The 27,986-nt window shown below is 31.7% G+C and overlaps 1 protein-coding gene across 4 annotated transcripts in view; it reads left to right on the forward strand.

The window, feature by feature from the left end:
- The window catches only part of LOC145324953 (uncharacterized), a 103,655-nt gene that overhangs the window by 56,930 nt on the left and 18,739 nt on the right, over positions 1-27,986 (forward strand). For all 4 annotated transcript variants that reach the window (XM_080167717.1, XM_080167716.1, XM_080167718.1 and 1 more), the window contains 3 exons: positions 2,993-3,209; positions 3,604-3,781; positions 9,966-10,022. In XM_080167717.1, coding sequence (XP_080023843.1) covers positions 2,993-3,209; positions 3,604-3,781; positions 9,966-10,022 — 452 coding nt within the window. The remainder of the gene's footprint in view (positions 1-2,992; positions 3,210-3,603; positions 3,782-9,965; positions 10,023-27,986) is intronic.

The raw sequence follows: 27,986 nt of genomic DNA on the forward strand, positions 1-27,986 counted from the left end.
TAGATTAAGCACCGAATAATTTATACGTCATTTGAATGATGTTAGTCTATATTATTGATATAAATTTCATTGATTTATGTCGACTACAGCTATTTTACATGATATTTGCTTCGACATTATCACTAATACGAAACAGAACAGTTGTACATATATTGTATTTGACGCTATTCTTATCATGAAATTTATAACTAGTTCACAACATACAAATAATGTCTTTGATTTGATGAATTGTCAGCCATGTCTACTTTTTAAAATGTTAATTAGTCGACACAAACATCAAATGTTGTTAATCAATACAAATCTCCGAAAATCTGTCCCTGTTTAAGAGATATTTATGTACAGGAAATAAAATGAGAGGGAAAGATGCTAAGAATTTAAATTACTTTGCGGTTTTATAGTAGCGAGACTACTCTATAAATGTTTACGAAATGTCTGTCGGTCCTTTTTAGTGAAAATCGAATTTTTAGGGAAGCTACTCTATTTTTATGCATATCCAGTCGTTGTTTTTTCTAACTTGCTATTTAAGATAGACGTCTGATTTTTAGTTTTTAATATTTCTACTCAATGAATTACTGAATTATGTCCATTCAATTCAATACTTTCAAAAAATAAAGAAAAATTTTTTTGGTGGGATGGGATTTTTTCAACGCAATTTCTCTTTTGAGGGTTAAAGTACCATTTCCTACCATAGATATAATAAACCTTCCTTGGAATTAAAAAATCTTGACTGAAAAGGAGAACCTTAGCGGTCCACCAGTTTCCGAGATACTAAACACAGACAGGCATACATTATGTCACTTTTATACAATGATGATATCAGTATGCTAACGCTATTATGAATGTTGTCATCCTTGTTTGACCCAAAATAGAGAAATATTCTTATTTGTTTAGAGTTGAATAAAAATCTAGGAAAGAAAGTCAATTTGAGTTAGAACAAACATGGGTTGAGAGGCAGAAACAAACAACCAAATTAACTTTAATTGTAGCGAAACTTTTCTATAGTTAACAATATAAATAGGGAAGTATAATTTTCTTGGCTGTCATTAGAGATAAAAATCTATTTATCCTTTTATAGTCAATTACTTTAACTATTCTTAGAGGCTTTTAGGTGTTACTGCCTTTTTTCACATTTTTTATTAAATTTACAAAAAACAGAAAAACTTTTTTTTTACTTTTTAACGGGAAATTCAAGTTGTACAAATAAGTTTCAAGGTTCATTTGAACATATCTTTATTTTCTAAATGGTATCTCTTGTTGACAAAAGTGTGTAAAGCAACAATTTCATGTGAAATATGTGCTTGTTGTTTGTGTGTGTAATGTATTTATTCTTGACAGTTATTGCCTTGTTGGGTCAATTCAATTACAACTTCGATCCTTAATTTTATTTCAGGGGGGGAAATTGGGGGGTAGATGTATTTTTCTCAAACTATTTCCCCGTACAGTTAAACTCAGGGATCTTAAGGGATAAGATAATGGAACGATAATTAATATACTTCCCCAATGATGATAAACAAAATTACCTCCTTTGGAGATTACTATTGTAGGTTGTAAAGTTTGGACACTTGTAGTTTGAAACCAAAAAAATCTAAATTCAATAAAAGTATCCTAAGTTTTGAATAAAAAAATAAGACAAAGTGGTTTAAAAACTTTGGGTACCAGCGTAATTTATATTCCAATGTCCCCTCTCTCCCTGGTTAAACTAGTGTTTCTATATTTATTTAGCAAATAAAATAGTAGATTATTTAAAACGCGGAAAAAGTAAAATTTTGAAATTAAGGGATACCTAAATGATTTAGAACTAAGATGAAAAGAAATGTGTGTGGATTAATTGAAATCAGTTTAATAGTTGTTAAATGCTTTGCCAAAGTCATACATTCAAACTATGCTAGGTTTGATAGCGTCCTTTGGCCGCAAGAAATAATTTTGCAAGGGAGTTCCCTTTGACTAGAAACTCTTTATTTTTACTCTTTATAACTAAAAAAATCTTTGTTTTTAAAAGCGAAGCTTTTCTATAATTAGGGTCGGTCCGTCCGTCCGTCCGTCCGTACGTCCGTCCGTACGTCCGTCCGTCCGAGATAGATAGCTTTTATTCGTTAATTTAGGCATGTTAGAATTGTCCTATCGATTTCAAACTTTGCATGATGATTCCTGTAGTAGTTGGGTACGATTCAGAAAGCGTAGCAACTCTATAATCATTACCAGAATGTCCGTACGTCCATTTTAAACATGTTGATTTTTCTACTTTTTTAACAACAAATTTTCAAGTGTTTTAATTATCCGTTTGATCTGATTTTTGGTATATTGATTCCTGGGACAACAAAGAACAATATTATAAGCGAAGCAACTCTATAATCAAGTCCAAAAATGTAAGTATGTCCATAAACATTATCCTGTTTTTAAGCAGTTTTTCAACAAATTTACCTACAATTTTGATTCGACATTTATACATTTATGTTCTGATTTTTCAGTTCAGATACTATACAAGTGTTAATGTCCGTTTGTCCTACCGTTTCAGTGCTTCGCTTTTATGGATGTTGTCATCCTTGTTTAAAAACATCTAATTTAATTGTATTAGTGAGAATTTTACTGTTGTTCAAAAGATGTAAAACTTTAATTCAGCCCATCCAATTTTATACATTAATGTTTTTCTTTTTAAATACACATTTTGGAACATTAGCAATTATCATAAAATTGACTTTAATTATAGAATGTTTGAAATACTAAATATTTATTTGAGAGTGCAGCTTCTCTTTAGTTAGTTAGTCAGATAAATTTAACTCTTTTGATTTTAGTACAACTGTAAGATATTTAGAATGAACTAAAGGAACTGTATAATTTAAGGATTTGTTTATACTGCCTTTATTTTAATCATGATTATTTCGTTTTATATTGATGCGCTATTTATAGACATGGTTGTTCTTATTAATTTCTATGATTTTTACATTAGTACTTTATTTGAATATTTTCGAGTAATACTATTTTTTTGTTTTAGGCGATTCCCAGTTGAGCTCTAACTACGACCAACCAAAGACAGTGTTGAAGGTGACCACCTCCCCTCTCCCCAGCAAGCGGGGATATTCACCCTCCCGCACCTGCTCACCTGACCTGCACGGCGGCCAGCGGTCGATGGATACAAGCAGTCAGCGGTCAGGCTTCAGGTCACCGGGTTCGAGCCTCTCTTCGCCCCCATTGACTCCTAGATCATTGAGGTAAAAAAATATAAAATTAAGTATAGCCCAACTCAGCTTTTTTTCTACTATAAAAGTTTTTTACTTGAACTTTCTGCCAATTCAATAATGTATTATCTCTTGCATATTTGTAATATTTTTATTGTTTTCTTCAAAACTCGCAACTATGGTCACAAAAGACGTTAATACTAGTTGTTTAATTAGGATGAATTTAATTAAAGACTTCAAGACAAAGATCGTACTATTAAAGAATAAACGTATCAGTCACTCCATTAGTTTTAAATATTTCAAAGTGTTTTCCCTCAAAGTGCCTATCGAGCTCTGAATCACCCCACCCCCTATTTAAGAGAGAAAGGGACTGTTTCAGTGCTCGACAAGGCACTTTAAGGGAAACCGCCAACACATTTAATTTCAGGAGAACTATGGGTTACCAAGACGAAGAGGATATGAAGCGAAAACTTGGAATTTCCCAGGGGGCGGGTGTCTGTACATCCTGCAGTGGCAATAATTCTTCCGGGGGGTATCCTCCACCCTCCAGGGAGGGCACCCCGGGATTCCAGAATTATGATGTTCCACGGAATCTGGGAATTCAGGTAAATACTAAGTATTACATATTTATTGTTTAAGTCCTCAAAAACAGCTTAAGAAATGTTGCTTTATCTACCCAAAATTTAGGAATCGTAAGGGATAAAACAATGGACGATAAACTTATTTACGTCTCCAATTATAATATATAAAATTACCCTTACTTTAGGATTAAATTAGTGGTTGAAAAGTTTATACTCTGCTAAGTTGAATCAACCAAGCAAGATTCAATAAAAGTTTATAAGCCAACCATTGAGAGAGCATAAAACAAAACTTTGTGGACTAGAATAATTTACAGTCCAATGTCGTCTATCTCCCTGCTGAAATTTGATATTTTCATCGACAAGATGCGCTTCTTATTGACACTATTTTACTTGTTGGGCTTAACTTTAATATTTTTGAGAAATTTGACCTGCCAATGGACAGCATTCTATATACTTAATCGACTATCAATCAAGATTTACGTGATTATGAAAAGGTGAAAATCATGCTTTGCAGTTTTACGGTGGACATTAATGTCACTTTGTCAAGTTTTTGTCGGTCAAAAATACATTTTGGATTAGTATTACAAAATTAGAATATTTGAGTTAGGTCAAATTAGCAATGTCTTTGGTTAAATATGTAAATCTTTATATCTTGATATTTAGGTTTACAACATTAAGAAGATGATTAAAGTCCCTCCACAGATTATGACGTCATACGATAGAATAGCCAATAGCATAAAATTTACCATTGGTCAATTATAGTGTATACTGGCCTCTCATTGACTATTCTATTGTATGACGTCATAATCTGTGGAGGGACTTTAATCATCTTCCAACATTAATATTACATCCAACATTAAACAAAAATATTAAAGTATAATACAAAAAATGTCAAGGTTTATTAAAGAAAGTTTCAGAAAGTTTTATTGTTGATTTAATATTGAATATGATATTTTCTTGATGGTTTTATTTTATTTTTGCTTGCGCAATTAAAACGCATGATGAAATTTATCAAGCTCTTTGCGTTGTTTTGCACGATTGACATTCTTGTTATGTTTATCTGGTCAAGGCAGTTGTAAGAACTAATTATTTTTCTCTATTTTCATTTTAAATGTACTGTCCATGACATGACTAACATTGTTAATAATGTTATGTATACATTGATAATTTAAAAGAAACTGTAATAGCGGATGCGCCCATAGCCAATAGGGACTTATTAAGTTAAAGAAAAAAATATGAAAACAAACTTGGAGCCTATACATCTTCTCTGAAGGGAGAGCTGAAAATGTACAATGGTTATCAGTTTCTTTACAGACAAACAAAAAAAATGTTAGGCTACTTTATATAATAGATTTATTAGAACATTTAACGACTTTATCGTTAAATGTACAACGTTCACTTACAGATAAAGAACTTTCAGACAAAAGTCTTCCATTAAAACTGTGGTTTGGTATTGTTTTAAATTATAAGCAACAAAAATTATAAAAATTACACTGGCTTTAACAATCCAAAACCTAATTAAATTTATTATGTACATATTTATCAGGTGAAACATTCATTAAGATAATGCTATAGATCTAATTCATCCAACAAAAAGTATAAAATATTTTGCCAACATACGGTCATCATCCATAAATCTCGAACCCCACATTTTAGTCAGATTTTCACTTAGTCTTATTTTGAGGTCAAATTTTGCATACTTTTTTGCAAGATACAATCAAAGACAGAGAAATGTGTTCTGCAAAATAAATATCAATCTTAATTAAAGGATTGAAAAGTAATTTTTATGGGGAAGGGTTATCCACTACTTCCCTCTAGTGAAAAAAAAATTGAAACCAGTTCCAAATTATTTTAGCAGTTATTAAGATCTTAAGAATCTGTCAATCGTTGTGTTATTGAAAAAATATTAAAGTTAAGCTAAGACTAATAAACAAAGCTCGTGCAATCAAACAGTACGTATTTCCAAGTATATTAAAGTTAAGCTAAGACTAATAAACAAAGATCGTGCAATCATATTTCCAAAAATCTATTTACCAAGCCAGTTCTAGAAGTAATATTTACATTTTTCCAATTATTTCATTGAGTATATTTCTCTGTGTTTAATGTTCTTATCCTCTTCTGCTAATGTAAATATTTGTAATGTACAACTTTTGTGTGTAAATTCTTTTATTTTTGGGGGGGGATTAATGAACTAAAGGCTAGTTTTAATGAAAATACAAGATTATCTAAAAGGTTTAGCTTCATATCAAAGAAATACTTGCGTAGATAATAGAAAGACTTTTAACAAAATTTTAAGTGGGGAAGGGGAGGTTCCAGGGCCGAGTTCTCGTGGGGAGGGGAGGTTGAATAGTTTTTGATGGAACTATGAGAAGCTTCACTGTAAAGCAAAACCACATCGGTCTCGTGGTTAGCGAGATTCTTTGTTACAAACACACAAACAGTTATCATGTTACTTTTATGTACATAGGAATGAGTAAAATTTAATCATCTTGAAATAAAAAAAATTTCAAAACCTTTCTAAAAACTTCGCGAAAAATTTAAAAAAAGATTTTTTATAAGGTAAAAAAGAATAATAATTGAATTTTTTTTAGCTATGATTACTATTAATATAAGATTTACTTTAAAATTATAGTATTGTGTAAATTAATTTTATGCTTACTAATATATATGCTTGTTTTCATCTTGAGTTTAGAGTTCTTTTTTTCTTTGGAGCACTATTTTGATTTGAACATAAAGACTTTATTGTTATGTTATCCTAAGCTAAATGTGTTATTTTTACCCTCAAAATAGTAGGGAACAATAAAACAGGAATGAAAAGGGCCAAATTTGTAAACCCAATGCAGGATTAGGACCTTAAACCAAAGATTTAATTTGGACGTTGTAAAATAAGGTTTCTAAGTAATAAAACTCAGTTTTGCGCCTCCAACTGAAGAGTAGGGTTGGGCCGGATATCCGGCTAGGCCGGATATCCGGCCACTTTCAATATCTGGCCGGATACCGGATAATAAAACTATCCGGTTACAGGATATCCGGCTGATTTTTGACGCCGAATATCCGGTAATTTGCCGGATATCGAACGTTGGCCAGATATCCGACCGGAACCGGATATCCGGTATTAGAAATCAGCCGGATATCCGGTATCCGGCCAAAAAGTATCCGGCCGAACCCTACTGAAGAGTAATTATTATTTGTTGGTGTTGATAAACTTTATGGATACTTATTACAATAAGGGAGGGACTGTACAATGACAGTAAATTAATCTACAATCCTGTATTACCAGCTTTAAAAACAAGCTTACAGTAGTACAATCCCTACATAAAAGATTATTTTATAAATGTAAATTATCAGCTACACTTCTTTTTACCATTGCTATCCTTGTTTTTATATCCTCTAGATAAAGAATTTCTTGATGGAAGAAATTCAGCCATAAAGATAAAAGTTCTATCTACTTAATTAGATGCTTAATTCAAAATATGTATGACTGTGTTAACCAATTGCTTCCATAAAACCTTTTCCGTTTGGAAGATTAGTTATTTATCGCATAGTACCATAGACAGCTCTCCGTGGATATTAAAATGAAAAATTTAAAGATTATAACTAGTTTTCTCAGCCCCGAGGGGCAAAACTAGTATCAATTTTATTATTTTAAAAATATTCGTAGAAAATATACGGTGGTATACATGTTCTTTCAGTAAGGCTGAGAACCGGTTCTAATCAAATTGATATTAATCAATTTGAAAGCCATTCTTGAAAATATTGTATAAAGATCAGATTCTTAATAAACTCTGTTATAAAAAGTTTTTAAACATAAAAACAAACATCAAATTTTACATAATAACAACAGCACAAAAAAATGCAGACATACTTACACAAGACATGCATGCAGAAAGACTAAGGTACAACATAAATACAGATAACTAGGCATAAAGACAGACGGACATACAGACGTTAAAAAGAAGCTTTGCCCTAAAAAACAGATTATGATAAACTGTGGATGAAAACATAAAGATTTCAAACACACCCCATTAATTTTGCCAATTATTTGATAAATGGAGTTTAAAATTGTACACAATGGTCCACTTGGGACATTATAAACTTTAAAAAACTATCTTATAACAAAAGATACTAAATATATGTTGTTTCAATAGAGAAGATACTCTATAAATAACTTTGTATGTGTGTTAGTTCGTCTGCAAGTCCACTAGTCTATCGATCTGTAATGCGGAAGTGTGATTTTCTCGGCTCCTATTTAAGATAAACAGCTGTTTTGTATGATTCCCCTAACCTAAGACCATCTAACAAACAACTTACATGGTCCGTCAAACATTTAGTTTACAAATTAACTTTTTAAATTCGATATTTTTCTTATAAAACCTAACTCTTTACCGTAATTTATTTATTAGTTTTATTTTAAGCGTTCAAAACAATTAATATTTTTTGTCCAACTTTGGCCCATAGTGAAGGAGGGAGGGAATCTAATTTCATTGAAAAAAACAATGAATTAGTAAGTTTCCCTCTGATGGCCACAAAAACTGGCTTCTATTTTATTTTTTATCTGCTCCAAGTTTTTTACTATGATAATTCTTGATAGCAAATCTACTCTGTAAGTCATGTGCATTGGCTTGTTTGTCGGTCTGTGTAATTCTCCTTTACACTAAGAATCTCATTCTATAGAAAATATCCTATTGAATGTGGAAGGTGCTAAACTTAAACTAAAAGTTTTTTAAAAGATACAATGAAATTTTGGATTATTTTAAAACATATTAATCTAATATTTCTAGATTTGTTCTCCAAAAAGCTTGTGTTGTTCTCTAAATGAGCCCATGCGGGACCTAGCCATAATAGCATGTACCTACAGTTCGCTATCCCTGTGGGATACCCAGTACCCAATATAACCTAACCTAATCTGACTTAAAGTAATTAACAAACAAACGAAAACTTTATCCCCCATCCCGTGTTTTAAATTTATTTCAGAGTTAATAATGCTCGCAATCATCCTAGTTTGTTGAGATAACTTTTTTGGGGAGTTGTAGATAAATAAATAGAGAACACATTAGTATGAGCAGCTAATCAATTTTTAGTACTTTTCAAGCAGCGTTGCGAAGCCGTTTGATTTTGGTGCGGCTCCGGCTCCGGATATGGCTCCAACTCCGACCTAAAATCAAGAAAATCTCAACATATTTTTTTGCCAAGTCTATTTTTGACGTTTGAAGTTTTTAAAAGTTAAATTTTTGATAAAAATGGAATTAAAACTTTTAAAGGGGCATTTGCACACGACAAAACAGAGTTACCAAATAATAATTGAAATAATAATAAAAAATAAAAAATCTTTTTTTTACCTAACCCGGAGCCGGAGCCGTTTTTTAACGAAAAAAAATGGCTCCAGCTCCGGCTCAAGCAAAATATGGTGGCTTATTTTATTTATTATTTTATTTATCGTAATTAAGAATGTAAACTATATAAATATAACCAATTTTGAAAGATCAACGGAAGAAAAAATCTAATATTTTAAAGATAAACTTTTCAAACTAGGAGGAAGGTTCTTTTGCTTTTCTTATTATTCTGATGAGGAAAAATATCAAATGTAACAAATTTAATAAATTCTAAAATAAATTAGGGCTATGTCTTAGGCTCTATTAAGGGGCAAAACAAATACAATTTATTATCTGTAAGAAATCAAATTTGATACCAAATGAAAACAGAGTGTTTATTCAGCTACTCCTTATCATGTTTTCTTTTCACATTATCATCAGGGATAAAGGGATAGGGCATTCAATATTATCAGAGAAAGTATTATTTTTGGTTGTTGTCATTAATCTTCAACTAAACTAAACAAATGACCTAAATCAAATGTAGCCATATTCTGTAAATTTAAATTTCTCATCTAATTTAGAGTATTTTGTTGACGTAATCATTTAAGTCACAAAATTTAAATCATCTATTTTTCACTCACAAAAATATGATAGAAATATAACCTAAATCCTTGTATAAAGTAACAGGATCAGTGTCTTTGTTTACCGACATGGTTCTCCTTTACAGTGAAGATTTTCACAAAAGTTTTATAACTATTTGGAGAAGGGTGCCACCAAGAGAAATCGCCTCTAAAAAAAATAACTCCCACATTTTTTTTCCCTTTTTAAAATTGAAATTAAAGCCTTCAAGAGCCCCTTTACTTTAATTTATTTTAACTAATTATGTATTTTTTCAGGAAACGTCTGGTTTTTATGACACGCCAAGAAGTATTAAAATGAAACCTCAACAACAGGTTATATTCTGTTTTAGTTTGTCCTTGTTCGTAGCGCAGATTCTCTTTAAATGTATCATTCTATACGTCTATCCGACTGTTGGTCATTTAATTTTAGAATTTACTTTATCTACTCTATGCAATGCAGGCTATCTCAGGGATCTTAATGGATAAGACAATAGCCGATAAAATGCTGTCCTTCGCAGTAAATTAATTCTATGCATGACAAAAAGTTACTGAAAAATGATTATGATAGGAAAAACCAATTCATTAAAACTTTAAAACTCTAATTGAGATATGCATAAATAACTTTATTTGAATTTGTTTTGATACTAATTTTCTGTATTGTTTGAAAATTGGGCATCACGTAAATCTACGAATGGAAACTTGTTTAGATTTTGCAATTCTTACTGTAAATCAATAAATAAATAATTTTATTTTCACAATAAATTTTATAACACACAGATGTTGATGTGCTGAAAATGGATTGCCTATTTTTTCATTAATTTCCAAAGTTGTACAGCAGATAACCCAATTATTGCAAACGCTATTTTCAGCTACTCCGGTCAGAGGGAAAAGCGATATAATGTATAAAAGATTTATACATTCAAAATTTTAATTTTTCAAATTTTGATTTTTTTTTGAAGTTTGAAGCTTTTTTATTAGCTAGTAGTAAATATTGAGATAGATCATAGGACGCGGATGCTAGTTACACTCTCGAAAACTAAAATTCAGTACATCCAGATGTATTAATTAAATTGTCCAATAATAAGCTAAACTTGTATTTTTAGGAACGTAGCAACTCTACAACAAGTTCAATATAATTAATGACCATTAGTCTGCAATACTTTTTTTTGTTATTTCGGAATTGAAATTAACAAGTCAAAACCAAATTTTTAAATGACATTATATTAAGTTTTTATATAAAATTTTGCCACCTAAGCGCAAGTGTTTTCATGCGCACAGTAAATTCTGTAAAATGACTAGATTGATAGGTCTCATTTTTTGACATGGGCAGATTTAATTAGAATTTTTTATCCAATATGAACAGACTAAAACATTCACAACCCTAAAAATATGTTTTCTGATTATTCTTTTGGTCACCAATTCAACTTATCCAAAAAAACACTAAAATCAAGTAAATAGACTTTTAGAAAAATTGACGGAATTCAATATTTTGGGAATGGCCAGCAATCTTTGAAGTTTATGTGGAACACAATTCTAGGATATTTCAAGTGTCATCTTTCAATTCAAGTTTCTGATAGGGATACTGAGATAGGTCAATTGCAAATAAATCAATCAAACAAAAACAGGGTTAAACAATGAGTAGGCTTAACTAAAATTAGGTTCATGTATAACAAATGTCCAAACAAAAACCACCATGAATGAGCGAACATAAGTTCTAGTCGATTCAATTTACTGTGTATGTATATCATCATGTATACAAGACGAGAATAGCAAAGATGCTTTGATACACTATTGCTGTATTAGAGTTTACTGTATTTTTTCACTTGGAACACAATCCTAATTTTTAAAATAAATAGAATGGAAGAGGTAGTTTTTATTCATAGGTATGCTTAACTTTTGCGGGGCCTATAACTGCGGTATCTTAACCCTGTGCCCCCTATTTCAATTTATTTAAAAAGTAAACGAAAGAAGAGTTCAATGCTCGAAAAAAATCACTTTAGAGAATAATTGACTTATGCTTTCATCCCTTATCTTCTGGAGTATATCAATATTCAGAAAATATAATTTCAATGATTTCATTTCAACGAATACATAAATACAGTTCTATGAACTTTTGACTTTTTTTAGTATAGTAAGAATAAGAGTAAGTTTTTTAGAATAATTGTCATAACTATTTATATGGTTTAAATCATACCTATATGTTACGGTTTATCAAATGTTGTTATGCCAGACGCGTGATATCAATTCATAGTAAATGCAGATTAAAAGGGTAGATTTGACAATAAAATAGACAAGAACTTTAAATGCAAACAGTCTAAATAAGCAATCTATTTAAGAAACCAACTGTAACATAGTGTAGGACAAATCTAACCACATTATTGGTTCGATATTTTAACTGTAACACTTTTAAGTACCCCTAGTAGTTTTTAAATCTGACAAGTAGTGACAAAACCTTGTCTAATCTGAGTTTTGACAGGTTTTCCTCAGGTTTTAATCTGCCCGCCCCTCATCAATCAACTCTGACATTTGATTACATTTCGTCAGATTGTAATCTGACGAAACCTGTGTTTTTGCGCAAAAAGGTACTAAAACTCAGATTACTCAGGATTTGCCGCCAAATTTTTAATCTGTCAGGGGGGATTTCAGATTATAATCTGACGAATCTGACTCAATGTGAGCAAAGTTCAGGTGATTAAGATCGTAATCTGTGATTAAATTGACCCTCAAAATTTGCCCAGTTAATCCCTTATCTGACATTTGATGACAAACAGTCATACACTAACCTGACATTTGATGACAAACAGTCATACTGTAATCTGACAATTGATGACAAACAGACATACTGTAATCTGACATTTGATGACAAACAGTCATACTGTAATCTGACATTTGATGACAAACAGTCATACTGTAATCTGACATTTGATGACAAACAGTCATACACTAATCTGAAATTTGATGACAAACAGTCATACTCTAACCTGACATTTGATGACAAACAGTCATACTCCAATCTGACAATTGATGACAAACAGTCATACTCTAACCTGACATTTGATGACAAACAGTCATACTGTAATCTGACATTTGATGACAGACAGTCATACTGTAATCTGACATTTGATGACAAACAGTCATACTATAATCTGACATTTGATGACAAACAGTCATACTCTAATCTGACATTTGAAGACAAACAGTCATACTCTAATCTGACATTTGATGACAAACAGTCATACTCTAACCTGACTTTTAATGACAAACAGTCATACTCTAATCTGACTTTCATTGACAAACAGTCATACTCTAATCTGACATTTGATGACAAACAGTCATACTCTAATCTGACATTTGATGACAAACAGTCATACTCTAATCTGACATTTGATGACAAACAGTCATACTCTAATCTGACATTTGATGACAAACAGTCATACTCTAATCTGACATTTGATGACAAACAGTCACACTCTAATCTGACATTTGATGACAAACAGTCATACTCTAATCTGACATTTGATGACAAACAGTCATACTATAATCTGACATTTGAATACAAACAGTCATACTCTAATCTGACATTTGATGACAAACAGTCATACTCTAATCTGACATTTGATGACAAACAGTCATACTCTTATCTGACATTTGATGACAAACAGTCATACTCTAACCTGACTTTTGATGAAAAACAGTCATACTCTAATCTGACATTTGATGACAAACAGTCATACTCTAACCTGACTTTTGATGAAAAACAGTCATACTCTAATCTGACATTTGATGACAAATGGTCATACTCTTAACTGACTTTTAGTGACAAACAGTCATACTCTAACCTGACTTTTGATGACAAACAGTCATGCTCTAATCTGACATTTGATGACAAACAGTCATTCTCTAATCTGACATTTGATGACAAACAGTCATACTCTAACTTGACTTTTGATGACAAACAGTCATACTCTAATCTGATATTTTATGACAAACAGTCATACTCTAATCTGAATTCAAGTGTAAAATAGTCATACTCTAATCTGACTCTTAATGACAATTAGTCATACTCTTTATTCAGACAAATAATAATTTTGATATTTTGATTTTAAAAGCAATAAATTTTACATAATTGAATAATTTTTACACAAAAAAATATAAAACTATAAAATTAAGTGATGGTACTCTTCCAAAGATTCTGGTTGTTCTAGTTGTGCAAATGGGTCAACAGAAGTAACTATCATAAAAGATTTTGTACTTATGTAACAATCTTTTAATTAAGTTATTCTATTGAAAGTTGTCTCTTTCTTGGTTTCTCATTTCTTTGTTTGTGTGGTAACTGCATCAAAAAATGTTCATCAACAATTTAAAAATAAATTATGATGTAGTTTTAAGATTTTCAAAACCACTTCAACACCAGACTAACAAAAATTAACAACCTGACATTGAAGTAATTCTAAAATTTTGAGTTAAATCAATTTTTGACAATAGGTAAACTAATTGGAAATGATTACAAATCAAAAAATAATATCTAAAGGGATAATTGCATGCATAAAGTGCATAATTAAAGTTTGATGGCAAGCATAAGTTACAAATACTACCTAACATATATAATTTTGTAATAAAATGAAAAACAATCAATAGGCACCACTGAACTAGTCATGATATGATTTTCAAGTCTTGATATTTTTAAAACTACCTGGTAGAAAATTGAAATTATTTCAAATGTATGTCCTCTAGATAAACTATTGAACATAAAAAATATGCAGCTCACTAAATTCAAGTTTAAATGCAATTCTTGCAACTACCCCTGTGATGCAAAAAAATAAGGAAAAATTTAATACTATTAATTAGAAATCTATGAATATTTGATTTAAACATTTAATTAAACAAATTAAATAATTTATTAAACTAAATAATAATAATATTATATCAGAAAAAAAGAAAACTAAAAAACACAGAATATGCAACAATATTTTTTGTTTTTGTTAATGTAGCTAAGATCAAGATTTGTATTGTGATATATTTTGAAGTAGTTTCTATATTTCTTTAAATACTCCCCCACCCCCCATAAAGTTTTTTTGCCGCTTATTTTGAATGTTAGATTTACAAAATTTCTTTTTAAATTACACAACTATGCAACCTTTACTGTAATTTTTTTTACTCCTAGCTGCCACCAATTTTTTTGCACAAAACACATTGTAACATTGATTATAATCCTACTAAAACCTTTTTTTAAATGACTTAGTACTTATAATCTAAAGTGTTCTTCTAACTTTAATTTTACACAATTTTTAATGAAACTTTTAAAGCTTTCAGTCTGTATGTTAAGCATGTAACATCCAATCAATATTTTTAAATAATATTCAAAGATTTTAAGCCAACAAATTAGAGATTATAGAACCAGTATAATTTCCAGTCCAATGTCCACTCCCTCTGTGGTTTAAGCAAATATCTTGATTGTTATATAACACAAAAATTTAACCACAAAAACAATTATCTCAAAAAAAAATTTTACCGGAAAGGATATCTAAAAAGATACAACACAAAATATTTTCTCCAACTATATAAATTTTTAGTTTTCTTTTTAAAACTTAAACTCCACTATCTATCTATTGAAAGTAACAATTCATATATTCGTTTCTCCTTATATAAAAGTAACAGGATGTCTATATGGAAGTGTCACTTTGTCTGTTAATACAATGGGATCTCTCTAACTGCTGAACCAATATGGTTCTAATTAACAATGTAGCTTCTCATAGGTCCTAAAAAGATGTTTTTTACCTTTTCTTTATACAACTAAAATTGAAAATTAAGGGGAGTTGATTCACCCCCCCCCCCCCCCCCACTATTAGAGGCTTTTAGGAGTGTAGCCGCTCGTTAGGAACAAAATACAGGGAAGGAAAAACCATGGGCATTTTAATACATTATTTCCCAAAGTTTTATAATAACCTTTCCTTGTTCTTTGGCTCGCCAGCTCTGGGGATATTTATTATATTTTTATTGATTTGTTCATAATTTTGAGTGTTCAAACGTTTCAACCACTTATTTCAATCTACAGATGGGTTAATTTTGTGTATTATCATTGGGGATATACAACAACAATTTATTGGCCATTGTCTTATCCCTTTAGATCCCTGAACAAAATAGCAATATCTAATGATACTCAGGGATCCAAAGGGATAAGACAATGGCAGATAAATGGATGTACATATCAATGGCACACAAAATTACACCTTCTGAAGATTAAAATTAGTGGTTGAAACGTTTGAACACTCAATTTAATAACGCAACCAATCATAATTTAGTAAAAGTTGTTAAACCAACGAATGAGAAAACATTATCATAAAACTTTGGGTGCCAGTGTTATAAACAGCCCAATGTCAAAGTAGGGAATAAGAAAGTACCCAAAGTTTAATCACCGCAAAGTCCAGAGAGAGAGTGAACAATGAGCTATTTATTACACTGGTCCCCAAAGTTTTTTAATAACGTTTTCGCATTCGCTGATTTAACATCTTTGGGGACTTTTACTAAAAAAATTGTGTAAACAAAAAAGTGGAAAATCAACCCGCCTTAACATACATCTCCAATGATGATGCACAAAATTACCCCTGCTGTAAATTATAATTTGTAGTTAAAACGTTTGGAGACTCAAAATGAGTAAAAAAGTCCCTAAAGTTGTTATGCCAATGAATGAAAAAACGTTAAAGATTTAACAGGAATTCAAGGGATAAACCAATGGACAAAACATTTATTCATATCCCAAATGATGATATAAACAAGACAATCCTACTGTAGAATAAAATTATTGGTTGAAAAATTTGCACTCTTCTAATGTAGTAAAAAACATTCAAAATTTAATAAGAAAAACCTGTAAGTGTTGTCAAAAGAAGATAATTTTGGGTGCCAGCATAATTTAAAGCCCAATGTCCCCTCCCTCCCTGGTCAAAAAGAGAGGGAGGAGACATTGAACTGTATATTACAATGATAACAAAGTTTTAATTCATTTGCTCAACACTTTGAGTACTTTTATCAAATTTGATTAGTCAATTAATATACCAGCAGTGTCCAAATGTGTTAACCAATAATTATAGAGTTCAGAAGGGGTATTTTGATGTATTATCACTTTTTTAAGTTTCGTACTTAAAAAAGCCTCTCTTTTGACGAGGAAACATAAAAAAGCGAAGCTCCAAAGTATTCAACCAGGGAAAAGGGATTGGATTCTGACAAACAATTCTAAGTGAAAATTACCCCACAATCTCCTTCCCCTTTTTCTGCTGTTCTTACCCACTTCCCTTCATATACATCAAGAAACAAGTTTTACGCCAACTCTACAACAACAAAAAAATTATCAAAAAAAATGAATATTTGTTGATTATCAATAGGATGATTCTAGCTAACCGGAACGACCCCAATTATAAGTCGCTTTAAAAAAAAACCAGGGATCTAAAGGGATAAGACAATGGCTGATAAATTGATGTACTTCCCCAATGGGAGGAAATTGAGGATCTAATGTACTTTCAAAATTTGTTTGAGGAGGGTATATAATAGTTATATGTAGCTGCACATCTTATAAACAAAAGAAAAGCTTCACTACTTACAGATAAATTGTTCATGGTAATAATGTATACATAGATTTAATTATATCTGCGCTACTTGACTTAATTTTTAAAAGCAAAGCTTTTCTATTATTATTGTCAGTTCGTCCGTACGTAACTGATAGCTTTTCCGTTAATTTAGGCAAGTTAGAATTGTCCTATCGATTTCAAACTTTGCATGATTATTTCTGTAGTAGTTAGGTACGATTTAGAAAGCGTACAAACTCTATAATCGTTACCATAATGTCCGTAAGTTCATTTTAAACATGTTAATTTTTATCTTTTTTAACAATATAATTTTATTTCATATCCGATTGACCTGAAATACTGACTCCTAATACAAAAAGGTACAATATTATAAACGAAGCATCTATATAATCAAGTCCTAAAAATGTAAGTATGTCCTTAAACAGAATTCTGTATTTAAGAAGTTTTGTTACAACATCCATAAAAGCGAAGCACTGAAACGGTAGGTCAAACGGACATTAACACTTGTATAGTGTCTGAACTGAATAATCAGAATATAAATGTATAAGAGGCGAAACAAAATTGTAAATAAATTTGTTGAAAAACTGCTTGATACAGGATAATGTTTATGGACATTCTTACATTTTTAGGACTTGATTATAGAGTTGCTTCGCTTGAATATTGTTCTTTGTTGTCTTAGAAAAATCAATATTTAAAATGGACGTACTGAAATTCTAGAAATGCTTATAGAGTTGCTACTCTTTCTAAATTGTACCTAACTACTACAGGAATCACCATGCAAAATTTGAAATCGATAGGACAATTCTAACATGCCTAAATTAACGAGAGAAAAAAACTATCTATCTCGGACGGACGTACGGACCGACCCTAATTATAGAAAAGCTTCGCTTTTAAAAATATACATATAATTTTGTCAAAACTTTTATATTTATATTTTGTAAATTCAGTTCTGATACTTTATAAGAGTTAATGTTCGTCTGTCATACCGTTTCAAGGCTTCGCTTTTATGGATTTTGTCATCCTTGTCACTTCATAAAAATGCATGTTTATCATTCTTGTTAAAAGCGACGCTATTCTTTTTATATCAAACAAGGATGACAACATCCATAAAAGCGAAGCACTGAAACGGTAGGACAAACGGTAGAGCTGCTTCGCTTAAATATTGTTCTTTGTTGTCCCAGGAATCAATATACCAAAAATCAGATAAAACGGATATTTAGATCACATAAAAATTTGTTTTTAAAAAAGTAAAAAAATCAACATGTCTAAATGGACGTACGGACATTCTGGTAATGATTATAGAGTTGCTACGCTTTCTAAATCGTACCTAACTACTACAGGAATCACCATGCAAAGTTTGAAATCAATAGGACAATTCTAACATGCCTAAATTAACGAATAAAAGCTATCTATCTCGGACGGACGTACGGACGGATGGACCGACCCTAATTATAGAAAAGCTTCGCTTTTAAAAACCGTTGTCTGGGAGGTCTGGGAAGTAATGATGTACAAGCTTTTTCAAATGGGGAGGAGGCAAATATCCAGTTTTAGAATACTAGACTGCGGAATATTAATAACAAGGATGACAAAATCCATAAAATCGAAGCTCTGAAATGGAAGGAGAAACGAACATTAACACTTGTAGATTGTCAGAACTGAATTAGCAGAATATTAATGCATCAATACAAACAATATTGTAAGTAAATTTGTTGCAAAACTCTATACTTACATTTTTGGGACTTGTTTATAGAGATGCTTTGCTTAAAACATTGTACCTTGTTGTAATAGGAATCCGTTTTCAAAAAATCAGAAGAATCGGATAATTTTAACATACAAAAATTTGTTGTCAAAAAAGTTAAAAATCGACATGTTTCAAATACACGTACAGACATTCTGGTATTGGTTATAGAGTTGCTACGCTTTCAAAATTAAACCGAACTACTACAGGAATCATCATACAAAGTTTGGAATCAATAGGACAATTCTAACCTGTTTAAATTAACGAAAAGAGATAACTCTCTGTGACTGACGTAGATTAAAATTATTGACCAAAAATTCAGACAAAGCAATCAAAATTCATGGAAATAAAACAAGATAATGCGGTTATAAAGCTTTGGGTACCAATGTAATTTACGGTCAAACGGCCCCTCCCTCAAAAATATAAAAAAGTTTGAAATAATTATGCCTAACAAACAGCAACCCAATTTCAACTATATCCAATGGCCGATTTATTGATGTACATCCCTAATGATGATTTACAAAAGAACCCCTTCTGTAGATTACAATTAGTGGTTGAAACGTTTGGACACTCAACTAAATATTACACAAACCAATCAAAATCTAATAAAGTCCCCAAAGTTGTTAAGCCAACGAATCAGAAACGTTTTTATAAAATTTTGGGGACCTAACTTTCTATAAAGGTATGTGGGAAAATAAACCCTATCTTATATTTTATTTGTTTAGGGAGGGTAATAAATCAGGGATGTTAAGGGATAAGACGATAATACAATGGACAATAAATTGATGTACATACCCAATGATGATAAACAATTACCCCATATTTAAATAAAGTTTATCTGTTACCAACCACAATTCCTTTTTCATTTTAATATTCATATAAAATTGTCTAACATTTTTCCAGTATGGCTTTGAACCGGTATTAATCCCGCGTATATTAATCGGTTTCAGAGCCATACTGAAAATAAAATTACCCCTGTTGTAGATTAAAATTATTGATTGGGCACTACTTGTTTGGAACCAACCAATCAAAATTAGACAAAAGTACCCAAAGTTTTTAAGCTAACCATAGAGCAGGGATAGTAATGAAACTTTGGTTACCTGTGTAAATACAGTCCAGTGTACTCTCCCTCCTTGGGTAAAAATGTAATTTACTGCTCAATGATCCCTACATCCCTGAGTATGGTGTGTCTACAAAAGGCAGTGTCCAAACTTTTCCACCGATTATTTTAATCTACAAAAGGGGTCCCATTTTTATAATTGTAATTGTGCATATTGTAAACAGTTATTGCGCAAGCAATGTTTTCTACAATATAATAATGTTTTTTTTAAAAGCGAAGCTTTTCTATAATTAGGGTCGGTCCGTCCGTCCGTACGTCCGTCCGAGATAGATAGCTTTTATTCGTTAATTTAGGCATGTTAGAATTGTCCTATCGATTTCAAACTTTGCATGATGATTCCTGTAGTAGTTGGGTACGATTTAGAAAGCGTAGAAACTCTATAATCATTACTAGAATGTCCGTACGTCCATTTTAAACATGTTAATTTTTCTACTTTTTTAACAACAAATTTTCAAGTGTTCTAATTATCCGTTTGATCTGATTTTTGGTATATTGATTCCTGGGACAACAAAGAACAATATTATAAGCGAAGCAACTCTATAATCAAGTCCAAAAATGTAAGTATGTCCATAAACATTATCCTGCTTCAAGCAGTTTTTCAACAAATTTATTTACAATTTTGCTTCGACTCTTATACTTTTAAATTCTGATTATTCAGTTCAGATACTATACAAGTGGTAATGTCCGTTTGTCCTACTGTTTCAGTGCTTTGCTTTTATGGATGTTGTCATCCTTGTTTTCAGTATGACTCATAACCTATCAAGAGGGAAAGCTTAGATTCGTAGCCACACTAAAATAGTTACTAAAATAGTTATTTATAGTATCGTATTATAAACACTTAACAGCTTTCCAAGGATTTTAAAATATACAATTGTAGGAGTAAAAATATTTTAAAAATAATGTGTAAAAAACTTCATTTTATTTGCTCAAAGATATGCCTCAAATTAAAAACGTTTTAAGTAAAATGCCACCCCCCTTCTCCTTATACAACCTATCCTGACAACCTGACCCAAAATTAATGGTTTCAGTGCTCATCAAGGTACTTCGAGTGAAAGCGTAAATATTTTATTTTATAGCATCGCATTTATGGATTAATTTTTCTTGTTTTTACTTTAAACTAAATTTTCGTTTTTACAAGAAATCTTCAAGAATAAGACAATGGACGATAAATTGATGAAAATTCCCTATTTACAAACAACTTTGAGGACTCAACTAATCAAAATTCAATAATCTATCATTATTTTCAAATATTTTCAAATGTTCAAACGTTTCCAACCCTAATTGAAATCTACAGAAGGGGTAATTATGTTTACTATCAATATGGATGTATATTAATTTAACGGCCATTGTCTTATCCCTTTAGATACCTGCGATAATAAAACTTTAATATAATTACCTAAAGCTTTTGGGCCAACAAACAAGATAACATGGTTATTAAAATTTGTATATACTTCAGGGATAATCTCGCCCTTACGAGGTGAGGGATAATTCAGGGATAAGACAATGATCATTAAAATTACCCCTGTTGTGGAATTAAATTATTTAATGAATTGATTAGGTAAAGATTGGGCAAAACAAGTTGGAAACCAACTAATAAAATCCCTAAAAGATCTTTTATAAAATATGCGTGGTTATAAAACTTTGGGTATCTTTTTCCTCACTCCTTTCCTATAATTGTAACTTACCATGTTATGCCAATACTAAAATGGTAGAGATAAGAAAATGACAATAGAATTATCCAGAGAGGGAGGGGACATTAGGCTCTTTATTACACTAGTCCCCAAAGTTTTAAGATGAAGTTTTAATATTCGTTGGCTTAACAACTTTAGCCACTTTCATTGAATTCTAATTGGTTGGTTTATTAATTTCAACCACTATGGACATTTTACAGTCGTAGTTTTGTGTATTATCTAAGGAGATGTACATCAATTTATCGGTCATTGTCTTATCCCTTTAGATCCCTGATAAACAACAGAGAAACAAAGATGACAAAATTAATAAAATCGAATCTTTGACGTCCTTGCTTAACCCCCCCCCCATATGGACTTATGAACGCACGGACCAGCTCCAGTTATAAAAAAAAGCTTCACTTGTAAAAATGTATTATACATTTTTCAGTAGAGCTTCAAAACCGATTAATATCCACAGGATTAGAATCGGTTCTAAGCCATACTGATTTATGTAATATATAGCATTGTATTACAGATTTCAATGAATATTAAAATAAACATAATTATTCTTTCTATATATTTTTTTTTTCATTTTAATATCCGTAGAAAGCCGCAATAATAATAAAACTTTATAAACTTTTGATTAAAAATGTTCTTACCTTAATCCTATAGAACAGCCAGTTTTCTTTTCAATAGAGTTTGGCTTCAATAATGCGTAGTTTTATTTTAACGTTACGGCTTTAAATAATTTAGATATCCTTAAAAGTATTACTTATAGAATATAAAATTATTTAGAGGCACCATTAAAAATACAGTTAGAATTTACTGGATATAAATGTTTCATTAATTATCAAATAACTCTATATATAACTAAAAGATACATTGCACATAATTATAACAATTGCGTGGTTCTCCTATGGTTGCCTTTGGATAACTGACGCGACCCGACTCTCATTGTATTGACCGGCGCGCACTTACAAAACACACACGCACGGACACACACGCACGTACACACGGGCACGCACACACACACACACACAAACCAACCATCAAACTAACTATCCCCTATTAATCTCTTTTAAAATCTAAAATAAGAAATTGGGTTATCAAATTCGACTTCCCCCTCTTAAGTGCTCCTAAAGGCCTCTAGGGGGCATAGCTGCTATTAAATAATAAAATGCATACTTTTTTTCAGCATTCTACAACAATATTGTCTGACATGTGAGTTAACAATGGGAAGATAATATTAATCCTCACACATTTATAGTAAAAGTTGCTCATTTCAGAAGAATTGAAGAAACAGTATCATTTGGTTTATAAGCCAAACAAGCAATAATATATAAGGATTACCTGTAAGTAATATACCTATACACAATATGATTTGATAAATACGTCAAAAAAACATTAATTTGAAATGATGATTATTAGTAAGGTTTTGCTAAAAAATCTGTAAAGGTGTGAGTTTTAAGGCTTAAATATAGTAGTAGCATGATAATATTCACTAAATATTTTTTTTAAGTTAGTATAAATTTTTATCGTTCTACTATTTTTAACTTAAAACTTACAACGATTATGGGTTTTTAGTGCAACCAAAAAAATCTAACTCTCAGTTATGTGTCATACCCATACTTAAAAAGTCAGGCAGTTTGGGCTCTTTATCTTTCACACACACAGAAAATGAGATAGAAAATACTGGAGGGGGGGGGGGGGGGGGGGCATTCAATGCCCCCCCTCACCCGACCGTTAAGGGTTAAGTTCCCTGTTCAAACGTTTCAACCACTAATTGCAATCTACAGAAGGGGTAATTTTGTGCATCCCCATTGAGTATGCACTTCAATTTATCGGCACTTGTCTTTTCCCTTTAGATCCCTGTACGGTTATTAGATTGATGTATCTACCAATTTAGGTTCAGATGTATATCTTTAAAGAACAGTGTATGCAGTATAAAGAATTAGATCTCAAAAATTGAAAGATTGGACTCAGCTTTTTGGGAATATACCCGCTGGTCATACCAAGGCTTGTAAAATTCACTCAAAACTTTCATCTGTTATATTTACAGACTTGAACGGACGAACGTCAACATAGAATAACTTTGCACTTTAATAATACACAAATGAATGAATGAGAAAATATGTTTTTAAAAATCATGATTTATAAAAAAAAGTTTTAATATTTTTAAAAGAAAATGACTGATAAAACAATGTATAGACTAGATGTGCATATGTCATAGATATCTATTAATTTCAGCAGTCTATCTTTCATAGCATCAGAGAATGTCAAATAGCTTTAAAAAGTGTAATTACTTTTCCAGTATAGCTTCAAAACCGATTAAAATCCGCTGGATTAAAAAATGTTCACAGCCATACTGAAAATCATGTATAACATTGTATTATAGAAAATTTTCTGCAAATAGTAAATTGATTATTCTTAATACAATTGATATCAGCACTGTTCGCCCGTGCCTTTGGAGCCTCATAGATAACAAAACTAGGAATAATTCTTACAAATTATCGTATTACTATCTACAGCAAGCTGTCTATAAATGATGCAAAAATAACTCTTTTTGCCAGTTATCCCTTAACAGTTGGGCCCCTAGCCTCACCCTTATCAATTTGCCCCCCCCCCCCCCCTCAATTATCTCAGCTCTTATTAGAGCTAGAAGCTAAAATTTTTTTGTGCATGTCCCAAAGCTAGTAAAAAAATTAACCAATGAAAGGCCAGTATACACTGTAATTTACCAATGGTAAAATTTATATTGGCCTTTCATTGGTTAATTTTTTTTGACATCATAATCTGAGTCAGCCACTTTTACTTCCATGTCCCTTGTTTGATAATAAGTTTCTGACTATAAGTGAATCAAAGTCAAATTTTGCTTCCTTCAACCTTTTATCTAATAACGTTTGCTTTTAGGTTCTTTTTTACTTAAAAATTATTAATGGCTGTAATTTTTATTTTTGAAGCTAGAAATGCATTAAAAAAAGTATTTATCTTTATGTAAATTTTATATTAGAAGTCTCAAAACAAAAACAAAGCAGCTGCAGCTGTACTTGGCAGCTACTACTCGCTAAAGTTGGGGGTCATGGGAGGCTTTAAAAGATTTCTGGAGATCTAAGGGATCAGGACCTACAGGATCATACCTGGAACCTGAAATTGACTTGAACACCTATATTTCTAATAATGATTTACTACTAGAGGATAATTTAGTATTTTGATTAGATAAAATGCTTTGATTAAGTCAAAAAATATTTTTGCTCTTTACCTGGATGACCCTGCCCAGGTTGCTTGCATCCTGTGCCTGCCAGGATGGAGATATTCAAAAAATTCAAACTCTCTGTTATGTGTCATACCCATATTTAAAAAGTCACTCCATCTTTAGCACACAGAAATGAGATAGAAAAAACTTGAGGGCTAAAGTTTATCAAATTAATTAATTATTTCATATTGACCCCCCCCCCTCTATCTCGGCTCCTGTTATAGATAAATTTTTTTTCTGGTGGTTCATGTGTATTTTTAGAGTCATAGCGGTCAGACCGCTCCTTAGCCGCTTTTTAGCGGCCAGCCGCTAAATATTAAAACAGCTGTAGAGCGTCCAATTTTGCAGCTAGGATGACCAAATTTTAGTACGAACTTTTATTTTTCATAACAAAAAATTACTTTTTCTGATCATCGCCGAAAAACGGCAAATAACGAGAACCATTATTTTCGGTGGTTACGGCGGTAAAACAGCGGTTGGCGGCTCCAATTATTATGTTTATCTGTTTATTGTTGCTCAAGGATGTACCAAACAAATTCATAGGTCTCTAGCTGAAATAGAAGCCACGATAATCATAATATATGTCTGTAGTAAAAGCCGTACAAAAATCGGTCATAAAGTTGGTCAGTTAGCGGTCAAACGGTCATATCACCACTTTTCTCAGAAGATCATCGATATCTAAGTATTCACCAAAAAATTTTAGGTTTCTACCTTATAAACAAAAGTCATAATGTAGAAATGAAGATTTATTTAGATTTTTTTTCTATATTTGGTGCCACCTAACCGACTTTGACAAGACGCCACGACCGACACAGACCAGTATTCCTTATAAGATCAACTCTTGCCGACGTATAATTACTAAACTTAAAAAGTCATAAAGTCACAACTAACAAAATCTCTATCTTACCTACAAAAAAAATGACATTGAAAAAACTAGAGGTGGGGGTCAATATGACCCCCCCCCCCCCAATCTGTAAGGTTTAATGTTGTGTGGGTGAGTTGCACCCGGACTGAACAACTTGTCAATTCAAGGCCAGACTCTTGGTCCTTCACCTCATACCTGTAGTATAGTACATTACAGACAACCAACTCTTTGATTGCATGATCTTTGTCTGGAGATCCTAACTGTGCATGGCAATGAGTTGCCCCTGTTTTGGGCCAAGGCATTCCCCCTACTCTGCATTTTTTTTCTATGTCCTGTGACAAACAATGCAGGTAGGTACCATTATTACCGTCTTTGGTATGACGTGGATTCTAGTTGCATCCTTCCCAACAGTTTCCTTGACACTTTAATTAGAACCTGTGGGTCATTTACACGTCAAACTTAAAGGTGGAGAGTTAAGGTTTCGTGATTTTTTGGTCATGGTGTTATTGCAACATTTAATGCAACCAAAGCATGAACATGACGCACTAGCAGCAATGACTGAAGCCACATCAAATCCTAGGGACTTTTCAATGCAACCTAGGATCTAACATGACTCCTAGTCATTGAACTAACAAACGCCACTAATACACTATTGAGCTACTACACAATGCTAGTCCAGAATGACTTTTTAATCAACCTATGACCTTACAGCGTTTTTCGATCACTAGTGCACCATGCCAAGGACCCCCATGCATACCTGATTTAGGGATAAGGCTTCCCCCCTACTCTTACTCCAATCTCTAATGCCTGAAAGAGCAGCAGTAGGTACTAATTTTACATCTTTAGTATGAATTCTGGTAACAATGTGTCAGAATAGGTAATTGCCCCAACTCTGACTCTATGTCACTAAATGTCATATATGAATTCTAGTAACAATGTGTCAGATTAGGTAATTTCCCCAACTCTGACTCTATGTCACTAAATGTCATATATGACTTTTGGTAACAATGTGTCAGATATGGTAATTGCCCCAACTCTGACTCTATGTCACTAAATATCATACATGACTTTTGGTGATATTGTGTCAGATTAGGTAATTTGCTCAACTCTGACTCTATTTCACTAAATGTCATATATGACTTTTGGTAACAATGTGTCAGATATGGTAATTGCCCCAACTCTGACTCTATGTCACTAAATGTCATATATGAATTCTGGTAACAATGTGTCAGATTAGGCTATTTCCTCAACTCTGACTCTATGTCACTAGATATCATATATGACTTTTGGTGATATTGTGTCAGATTGGGTAATTTCCTCAACTCTGACTCTATGTCACTAAATGTCATATATGACTTTTAGTAACATTGTGTCAGATTAGGTAATTTCCCCAACTCTGACTCTATGTCTCTAAATGTCATATATGACTTTTAGTGATATTGTGTCAGATTAGGTAATTTCCCCAACTCTGACTCTATGTCACTAAATGTCATATATGAATTCTGGTAAAAATGTGTCAGATTAGGCGATTTCCTCAACTCTGACTCTCTATCACTAAATGTCATATCTGACTTTTGGCAACAATGTGTCAGATTAGGCAATTTCCTCAACTCTGACTCTCTGTCCCTAAATGTCATATCTGACTTTTGGCAACAATGTGTCAGATTAGGTAATTTCCCCAACTCTGACTCTATGTCACTAAATATCATACATGACTTTTGGTGACATTGTGTCAGATTAGGTAATTTTCTCAACTCTGACTCTATGTCACTAAATGTCCTATATGATTTCTGGTAACAATGTGTCAGATTAGGCAATTTCCTCAACTCTGACTCTATGTCACTAAATGTCATATATGACTTTTGGTAATATTGTGTCAGATTGGGTAATTTCCTCAACTCTGACTCTATGTCATATATGACTTTTAGTAACATTGTGTCAGATTAGGTAATTTCCCCAACTCTGACTCTATGTCTCTAAATGTCATATATGACTTTTAGTGATATTGTGTCAGATTAGGTAATTTCCCCAACTCTGACTCTATGTCACTAAATGTCATATATGAATTCTG

Source organism: Acartia tonsa, chromosome 7 (genome assembly GCF_053477335.1).
Source record: "Acartia tonsa isolate MP-2025a chromosome 7, ASM5347733v1, whole genome shotgun sequence".
Lineage (NCBI taxonomy): Eukaryota > Metazoa > Arthropoda > Copepoda > Calanoida > Acartiidae > Acartia > Acartia tonsa.